General features: G+C 50.9%; 1 protein-coding gene across 1 annotated transcript; it reads left to right on the top strand.

Annotated features, from left to right (window-relative positions):
• Positions 1–532: 532 nt before the first annotated feature.
• Positions 533–6707, top strand: LOC134433868 (olfactory receptor 14C36-like). Its single transcript, XM_063182568.1, has 2 exons — positions 533–554; positions 5752–6707. Exons 1-2 carry the CDS (start codon positions 533–535, stop codon positions 6705–6707), a joined length of 978 nt encoding a protein of 325 aa, XP_063038638.1.
• Positions 6708–10296: the final 3589 nt, after the last annotated feature.

Consider the following 10296-nt stretch of genomic DNA (forward strand, 5'->3'; position numbering starts at 1 on the left):
AGAAGGGGTTTTTATGGCTTAGAGCAAAGGATAAACCCATGTCAAACAAGAAGATGTTTTTACCAAGCAAAAGATACCACTGGCAAACAAGACTGCTGATGTTGCAAGTAGAAAAAAGGTCTCAGAATTTTCCACTGCAAGAAAACTGAAAACCAACTTCTAGCTTGTTAATCTAAACAAGCTTAACTGTAACATAGTAACTTTAATGATTGAAGAATAGTAACATGAATATGGTAATTATAATAGTTCTTATAGGCTATAGGTAAAAGTTAAGGTATAGACTGGTTCTTCTGTATTAGGATGCTCAGCAAGGAAAGCATATAATGCATTTCTAACCTAAACTAAAGGGTTTTCAGGCTTGTCTGAAGCTGGAGCTGACAGATGCAGGCACAGGCTCTGTCACCCAGGACCCTGGACTGCTGTAGCATCTTGCACACAATAAACTGCATTTTTGAGAGCCACCTGGCATCCCGCATCTCTCATTCCAGCTCTAACTCTATGGAAACTCATGGAACCATGGTCAGTTGCGACAATGAGGGTCGAAGGACACCACGGTGACACTACGGAACCTCATGGAACCAAGGGGCCATGGTGACACTGTGGTGCCTCATGGAATCAAAGAGACCATTGTGAAACTTGGGGGTCCCAAGGAACCAAGGGTCCATGGTGACCTTGTGGAGCCCATAGTGTCACAGAGGAGCCACTGTGACACAGCGGGGGCGCATGGAGCTGAGGGGCCATGGTGACACATCAGGGCTTTGTGGAACCAGGAATTCGTTGAGACATTGCAAGGCCTCATGGAAGAACAGAGCCATTGTGACACTACAGAAGCAAGGGAACATTATGACACTCCAGGGCCTCATCGAACCAAGGAGACCATTGTGACACTGTGGGTCCCATGGAACCAAGGAAACATGGAACAGGTCTGGCTGGCTGGGCCTCCTGGGGACCACCTGACAGGTCCAGCTGACCTTGGCATGTTGAGGGCTTCTCATCTGCCCCTGGAGCACTGCGGTTCTGGGTTTTCCTTCCTATTGGAAAGAACTGTCCTTCTCCTCCAGGCCATGGCCAAAACTGGGCTTCCTTCTCGAAATTGCCTTCTATGCAAAGATTGTTCTCAGATGAAATCTGCCAGGACAGACACATCTTGCTGCCTTGTCTAACCAGGGGCCACCTCTCATCTGCCTTTCAAACACTTGGAACCATGTGCTTTTCTTTCTTATGGGAAAAAACATCCATCTCGACCAGGCACCCACGGCCAAAATTGGGCATCTGCCCCCAGAATTTCCTATATCCAAGGATAGCTCCCAGACAAAAGGTGCCTAGGACTGACAAATCTGGCTGGCCTTGGCACTCATCTGCCTCTGAAACACTGGGGCTTAGTGCTTTCCTTCCTTTTGAAAAGAACTCTTCTTTCTGTCCAGGTGCCCACAGCCAAAATTGAGATTCCACCTCCAAAAATCCCTATGTCCAAGGATAGCCCCTAGACAAAAGGTGCCAGTAGAGATAGGTCTGGCTGGCTTGGCCTCAGGGTGGCCACCTCTCATCTTCTTCCAAAACACTTGGACTTTGCACTTTTCTTTCCTATAGAAAAAACCAATCCATCTTGACCAGGTACCCATAGCCAAAACTGGAATTCTACCTCCAAAACTCCGTATATCCAAGGATTGCTCCCAAATGAAAGCCAGACAGGTCTAGCTGCCCTTGCCGCTTGGGAGCTGTCCCTCACCTGCCTCAAAACACTGTTCTTGATGCTTTCCTTCATCTGGAAAAGAACCATCCTTCTTCTCAAGGAGTCCAATTTCAAAATTGAGATTTCTCCTCTGATATCCAAGGACCCTCCATGACAAAAGTTGCCATGACAATCAGGCCTGGCTGGCTTGGGAGCCAGGACAGGAGCCACCTGTCCCCTCTTTTGCCTTTGAAACACTTGGGCTCCATGCTTTCGTTCCTATGAAAAAGAACTGTCATTCTTATCTACAAAGAAATGGCCAAAATTGGGATTCCACCTCCCAAATTCCCTATATCCAAGGGTTGCTTTCATACAAAACCAACTAGAACAGAGAGGTCTGGCTGACTCAGGCCTCTGATGGCCACCTTTCGTTTGCCCCTCAAATGACGGTGTTCCCTGCTTTCCTTCCTATGTAAAAGAACTGTCCTTCTCCTCCAGGTGTCCATGTCTGAAATTGGGATTCCACCTCCAAAATTCCCTATACCAAGGGTTGCTCCCAGGTAAATCTGTCAGTACCATCAAGTCTGGCTGGCCTTGGCCTCTGGTGGATGCCCCTGCAACACTGGGGCTGGGTTCTTTCCTTGGTAAAGAAGGAAGATCCCTGGGACACTCTGGGGACCTCATGGAACCAAGGGGATCATTGTGGCCGCACTGGAGCCCATGGAACCAAGGGGATCATTGTGGCACCACTGGAGCCCATGGAACCAAGGGGCCATGGTGACCCAGCGGGGCTTCATGGAACCCAGAGACCATTATGACTCTGTGGGGCCTGATGAAACCATGGAGACCATTGTGACCCTTCAGGGCCTCGTGTCACCAAGGGGGCATTATGACATCTCAGGTCCTCATGGAAGCAAGGGACCATTGGGACACTGTGGGGCCCCATGGAACTGAGGGAACAGGGAGCAGGTCTGGCTGCAAGCACTGAGCCCGGCCAGGGTCACGGAACCATCTGCAGGCCCCAGGTGAGATATGAACTCTTTCAGTGCTTCCATCCTCCCTCGAGTGAGAGAAAAGGACAAAGTGCAGGCACATAGAGGAGCAACATGAAGACATAGAGGTCAGTGAAGAGGAAGTTGCGTCCCAGATGGGAGGGATGAGGAGATGTCCTGATCTTGGGGCTGAAATCCTCTTGTAAAGCTATGGAGAAGGATGTAACTGATACATCAGACTCTCTTTTTCCCCGTATCACATTGAAAAGTACGAGGAAATGACTTGTTCAGCAAAGGCCTCCGTGCTAAAGTAAGCAAATGTTGAAGTAGCTGTGATCCCATGAGAACTTAGAACACTGAAAAAGTGAAGAGTGATGAGATCCTGTGCTTTCCGAGGGAGAAGAAAAAGATCTCTGTTCTCAGAGATGAAGATGATTTCAGAAATAGATGAGGAGAACCTTTGCTCTTACACAGCTCATCTTTAAACTAATACCCCATAAGTTGACATGGCCCACAAACACAACTGTAAAAGAGCTTTGAACAACTGGGAGGGATGTCAAAAATGCAGATTTTTCTGGGCAGTTGCTTTTCATGGAAATTGAGAGCCACAACAGAAGAGTTTCTTCTGGAGAAGTCTCCATTGCATGAAAGAGAGACTCCTCTCCCTAAGTGAACTCAAGAAAGACTATTCTAGTTGGGTTAAACTGACTGAAAATTCTAGGTTTGTCTCTTTATACTGTCAGTAAGAAAGAAAAGGTTGTAGGGAGAGGAGAAGTGTTCTGAAAGTTTTGTTCTTATTACTCTTTCTTTTAGTTGCTATTAATGAACTTTTCCTTATACCCTCTTAAAGTTTTGAGCCTGCTTTGCTGTTCTCCTAATCTTATCACACAGGAGGAAATGAGTAAGGATATTCTAGTGAGTGCACTGGTAATTAGCCCACACCGGACTCACAACAATAAATGCTGCATTCTCCAAAAAATCTCAAATTGGTGAACGAAAACCACTACAGAAATATTTCTGATGAACTGAGTTAGAGCAGAGGGAAATCAAGGCAGAGCCATGGTTTGCCAGGACTTGTTTGATCCTAATGAGCCACGTGGTGCATTTGGAGCTGAGCCCTGGAATCTTAGGGCCTGAGAGGAGATTGCACAAACCTTTCCAGGAGTCAAACTCAGAAAAAAAACCCAAAGTGTCTCAAATCATGGATGTGTCACACTGAGGTCCATCTGCTACACAGGCTCCTCATGGACTTCTTGGAGGAGAGATTTGGAGGCCAGCATGGCACAAAAACTTCTCAGAGATTCAGTGTGGAAAGGAAAATCCAAAGTACTTTAAAAACCTTGAGTATCCTAAAGTATTAATGAGCTCCACTGAGTGTCAGTACAAAGCTCTCAAGGGACTCGTTAAAGCAGATAATTGGGGCCATGATTGCACAAACCTCTCAGTGACTCCAAGGCAAAAACCAAACCCAAAGTCTTTTCAAAAACTCTGTGAGCATTAAGGAGCCCCCAAGGCCATTCCTGAGCAAGGCTCCCCAGGGACTCCTTCCAGCAGATCCTTGAGGCCACTGGGATGTGGGCTGGGGGGGATGCTGAGGGCAGCACAAGGAGCTGACAGTGCCCAGCCTGGCTGGGGCTATGCCAGGAGGCCCCAGGGCCTCAGGACAAGGTGTCTCCTCACAGCCCTTGGTGGCACAGAGCCTGCTGTGCCCCAGGGCACCTAGACTTTGCTTCTCCTTTTTCCAACCTGTCATCACTGCCTGCAGTTCTCTGCTCTGCCTGGGGCTTGGGGACACTTTCTCAGTCGTGTCCCTCTCTGGGACCCATTAAAAGTCGAAGAAAGTTTAGAGCTGGACTCTGACTTGGAGTTCTGGAGAGGTTTCTTCAGCTCCCTCTAAGGGACTGATGTTCAGGGCCTGAGCACAAAGCCCCAGAGGCTCATTAATGTCCTTGTGCTGTGTCTGTGCTGCTGAGCTGGGCTGGGCTCGTGGCACAAAGGCAGCTCCTGATAACCAAGAAGAGCTTCAAAAGCACATTTCCCTTGATGAGCAGCTCTTCTGCCAGCCCAGCAGGGCTGGGGCACTGCCTGCAGCCACCCCGGGCACAGCAGAGAGGCACAGAGAGCTTCAATCAGTCAGGGCTGGGAAGGTGCTGAGAAGTGCCTGGGGCAGAATCACTGCCAGCCCTTGGCACAGGAACCTCTGGCTGCAGGACAATGCAGCTGCAGCTCCTGCAGCCATCTCCTAAAGCTGGAACATCCCAATGCCTACAGACTCTGTGAGTACATTCTCTGATTGTCTCTTGTGCAGAGCAGCCAGGGGTGCCCAGGGCTGTCCTGCAGAGCCGGGTCCTGCAGCCCAGGGTGCTGTGCTGGGGCAGGGACGCTGCTGCCTGCCAGGGACAGCTCTCAGCCAGCCCTGGCAGCTGCGCCCAGCACTGGGGGACAAGGTCTGGGTGGGAGGAGACAGCTGGTCAGGCTTGGAAGTGATCTCTTTGTGTGAGGTGGATGCTGCATTGTTCAGGACTGCTTCCAGGATGGCATTTAATGTCAGAACAAATAGATTATACAGGGAGCACAGCAAGGCAGGGGCTGCATGAAAGGGAATTTCCTGCTTTTTGAATATACTGTTCTGGGTTGCCTGGATAGGAAAGTGCACATAGATATTCATCTCTAGGTTCAGGTTGAGAAAAAAAAACCCAAAAAAACCCCCAAAATTCTCTCAGATGTTAATAAACCAGGCAGTGACAGCAATCCTTGCAGGGCCCCTTAGAGGCAGCATTCGTGTTGCTTTCCCAGTCTCCTCAGGATTCCTGTGATGTTGCCATCAGAGCCTGCAGAGCCAGAGCTGCCCCTGGGCAGTGCCTGAGCTGGGAGGGGTCTGCAGGGCAGAGCTGAGCCCCCAGGGCTGGACTGGGCTCTGGCAGCACTGGCAGGGCCCAGCCCTGGGCACAGGGAAGCAGCTGCTGGCAGGGACAGCTCCAGGCAGCAGAGCCCTGGGCAGGCAGTGGGGGGAAAGTGCCCACAGGCTGTGCTGGGATATTTAAAATCCTCTCCAAACCCAACTATTCCATGGTTACTTTTTTACAGATCCCCATGCCAAGGCACATCAAATATCAAACAGCAGCTCCACCAGCCACTTCCTCCTGCTGGCATTGGCAGACACGCGGCAGCTGCAGCTCCTGCACTTCTGCCTCTTGCTGGGCATCTCCCTGGCTGCCCTCCTGGGCAACGGCCTCATCATCAGCGCCGTAGCCTGCGGCCACCACCTGCACATGCCCATGTTCTTCTTCCTGCTCAACCTGGCCCTCAGCGACCTGGGCTCCATCTGCACCACTGTCCCCAAAGCCATGCACAATTCCCTCTGGGACACCAGAACCATCTCCTACTCAGGATGTGCTGTACAGCTGTTTATCTGTCTCTTCTTCATCTCAGCAGAGCTTTCCCTCCTGACCGTCATGTGCTACGACCGCTACGTGTCCATCTGCAAACCCCTGCACTACGGGACCCTCCTGGGCAGCAGAGCTTGTGCCCACATGGCAGCAGCTGCCTGGGCCAGTGCCTTTCTCTATTCACTGCTGCACACAGCCAATACATTTTCCATGCCCCTGTGCCATGGCAATGCCCTGGGCCAGTTCTTCTGTGAAATCCCACAGATCCTCAAGCTCTCCTGCTCCAAATCCTACCTCAAGGAATTTGGGCTTCTTGCTGCTAGCGGTTGTTTGGTGTTCGGTTGTTTTGTGTTCATTGTTTTCTCCTATGTGCAGATCTTCAGGGCTGTGCTGAGGATCCCCTCTGAGCAGGGACGGCACAAAGCCTTTTCCACCTGCCTCCCTCACCTGGCTGTGCTCTCCCTGTTCCTCAGCACTGGTACATTAACTTTCCTGAAGCCCCCCTCCATCTCCTCCCCATCCCTGGATCTGGCTCTGTCAATTCTGTACTCAGTGGTGCCTCCAGCCCTGAACCCCCTCATCTACAGCCTGAGGAACCAGGAGCTCAGGGCTGCAGTGTGGAGACTGATGACTGGATGCTTTCAGAAATATTAAACTGCTGCCAGTTTCTGCCAATCATTTGTAATGAAAGTCACCTTTGATACTTCTTGTTTGTTTTTGTTGTGAGTTTTTTCTTTTCTTTTACTGTTTTCATATGGTCCACAAGGACATGTCAGTCTTTGTGCCATTTCTCATTTTGTTTCACTCCACCTTCCATGTGGCCAAAGACTGTGTCAATGAGAGGCTGGTTTCCTTATGGCTTTAAAGGAACTAAAGGATCTCCCAGCCAAGTTTTCTGCAGAGATGCCTTTTTTACTGCCTTCTCTGGACCTGCAGCAGCAATGTCTGTGTGCAGAGCTGGGGCGGATCAGTGCTGGCCCAGCAGCTGTGCCCAGCTGCAGCAGCACTTGGTGTTGCCAGTGCTGCTGCCGTGGCCCTGTTGCCCGATTGATAAATGACACAAAACTCGGATAAGTTTTGTGGGTGCTTTATTAAGGGCCCGGGGAACTGGGGGACTCACGTCCCTAAAGTCCGAGCCCCCAAATTCACGTATGGGTGCTTCCCTCTTATACATGAGATTCACAACAAAGTCTCCAAGGAACAGTTTCCCCGTTCCCCTTGCCTAGCCTCCAAGAAACAGTCCTCCGTTCCCCTTGCCTGGTCACAGACCCCTTGTGATACATTCCTTGGTTCACAAACAAGATCATTAATCCTCTGCTTATCTTATTCTAAGAGCATTGTATGCTGCCTCCAGACAGGTTAGCATTCTTACTTTCCTGCACTAGTTTAATTATTTATTAAATCCCTAAGACTACCTGCTAGGTAACACACAAAACCCAACACACACTTTCAAAGGCTACAAAACTACTTTTTAACAAACCAGTTCACACACAACTCACTATAATTAAATATTTTGCTAAATTTCATTTCTTTTCCAACAGCCCTGCCCCGCTGCCCTGGTGGCCCTGGTGTTGCTGCAGGGCCTGAGTGCTCTCAGGGCCGGGCACAGCCCTGGGGGTGGCAGTGCTGGGGCTGCAGCAGGGACAGGCCATGGGCACTGCTGGGGCAGCGCTGACGCCTCAGGCCAGGCCCTGGGGGCTTCAGGCTCCTTGCCCAGGCTCTCTCAAGGACACACCCAGGCCAATGCTCAGCACAGAAAAGCCCCGTGAGCCGCCCCAGGCTGGCTGTGGGCAGGCTGGAGTCAAACAGCATGGCTGGGGCTCTGCAAGGGCCCTGGGGCAGATGGGAAGGAGCAGCAGAGCAGGGGCTGATCCATCCCCAGTGCGCTGCACAGCCCAGGGCAGTGTCCCAGAGCATCCTCATGGAGCTGCCAACAACATCCCCCCTCTGCAGCCCTGGCCTCTCCCCCAGCTCACACAGGTGCCCCATCCTTGCAGGCACAGACACGGCAGCACTGGCTCAGCAGCCCCCGTTTGCATTGCACACAGCAGGCGGGAGCACCCCCATGCTGTTGGTGTGGGGACATGAACCTGAGGGAGCACAAATGCCATCAGCCCCTAAGGCCAGTAAGGGCTTGGGGACACCAGGGAAACCACTCAGCTTTGTCCGGGCCTCTGCAGTCAGCCAGAAAGTTTGTTCCCATCAGCTGGGAGTTTCCTGTCCCACTGCAGATGCTGTTGCTCAGAGCCAGGGCTGCCTGGCAGCCACCCCCAAACTGCCCTGAGCATTTCCCTGGCTTCACCTTTGCTTTCTTTACTCTTCCTAATACAAATTTCTTCTAATTCCCCACCCCAGAGGACCCAGAACTAGTCACAGCACTTGAGGTGCTGCCCAAGCAGTGCCCAGCACAGGGGAAGAATCCCTGCCCTGCTCCTTCTGGCCACGCCATTCCTAATCCAGGCCAGGAGCCATTGGCCTTCTTGCCCACCTGGGCACTCTGCTGGCTCCTGTCCAGCCTGCTGTCCATCAGTCCCTGCAGGTCCCTTTCTGCCTGGCTGCTGTCCAGCCGCTCTGTCCCCAGCCTGTACTGCTGCAGGGGTTGTTGTGGCCAAAGTGCAGGACCCGGCACTTGGACTTGTTAAACCTCACCTTGTTGGATCACACATCCCTGTTAAACCACACCTGGATCCAGCCTGTCCAGGGCCCTGTGCAGAGCCCTCCTACCTCCATCGTGCAGCAGATGCAAACTCACACCCAATTTCGTGTCATCTGCAGATTTGCTGATGTTGGACACAATCCCCTCATCCAGACCATTACACGCAGACATTGGAATCCACGCTGGCTGGCTCTGATCCCTCGGCCAGAGGGCTCCCTGTGATGGCACTCAAGGTGATCTGTTCCATAACCTTGCCGGGCACCCAGGTCAGGCTGACAGGCCTGGAGTTCCCCAGCTCCTCCTTCCAGCCCTTCTTGGTGATGGGCTCACACTGGCACCTCCAGTCCTCTGGGACCTCCCTGCTGAGCCAGCACTGATGGTAAATGATGGAGCGCAGCTTGGGGGGCTCATCCACAGCTCCCTCATACCCCTGGGATGGATCCCATCTGATCCCACACACCTGTGAGCATCTGAGTGGCTCAGCAGGTCACCAGCTGCTCCCTCCTGGATTACAGGGGCTGTTCTGCTCCCTGTGCCCATCTACCAGCTCAGCAGAACACTTGTCCTGAGGACAGCCTGCCCTAATATCAAAAATTGAGAGAAACAAGATGTTAAGTAGCTCTGCCTTCTCCTTATCTTCAATTACTATCTTCCCCACTGTATCCAATAAAGAGTAGAGGTTCTCCTTATCCCATGATTTGCTATTAATTTAATTGTGGAAACATTGTCTATTTTTTTTTCACGGAAATGGTCAGGATAAACTCTAATTGAGCTTTCACCTCTTGACTTTTTTTCTGCACGACTTCACAACATCCTTAAACATTTCCTAAGCTGCTTAACCTTCTGTCCAAAGTTGATGCACCTCTTGTTAACCTTGAGTTCTCACAAAATCTCCACGGCAAGCCAGGCCAGTCATTTTCCTCTCTAGCTCATCTTTTGCCACACTGGGACAGGCTGCTCCTTCCCCCTTAAGATTACTTCCTTGAAATGTGTCCATCCTTCCTGGACCCCTTTGTTTTTAAAGGATGTTTTCCTTAAAAAATATCAGTACCTGATTCGGTACTCCCCAAATCTGCATCCTAAATAGGCCAAAGTCTGCTCTTCCTAATTCCAGTGTAGAAGTTTTGTTGCTGCCCCTCCTTCTTTCCCAGAACATTGAAAACTTGATTATTTCATGGTCACTGTGCTCAAGGCAACCTCTGAGCCCCACACCTGCCAACAGCCCTTCTCTGTTTGTGAACAGCAGGACACATAGCTTTCCTTGGCATTGGGAGTGCTACGAAAAACTTGGTGAAACAGAAAACTCCTTAACCTCAATGTAGCATTAGGAAGCAGCATTCTTAATTCAGCTGGATGCATGGGGGAGAGTTCCTCCCAAAGCCGTGCAGGCTGTGTACAGGAAAGTTTCTGTTTCTATTCTGTATTTTGCACACATATTCATAGATTGTCCTAGACTAGACATACATAGGATAATAATTTCCCCAAAATCAATAACATATTTCCCCTCCTCTTAACCCATGTGTTCTTCTGCCCTGGGGGTCTCTCTGTTGGTCTCTGGTGGTCGTGGACCCCAATGTTCCAGTGGGC

Source organism: Melospiza melodia, unplaced genomic scaffold (assembly GCF_035770615.1).
Source record: "Melospiza melodia melodia isolate bMelMel2 unplaced genomic scaffold, bMelMel2.pri scaffold_28, whole genome shotgun sequence".
NCBI lineage: Eukaryota > Metazoa > Chordata > Aves > Passeriformes > Passerellidae > Melospiza > Melospiza melodia.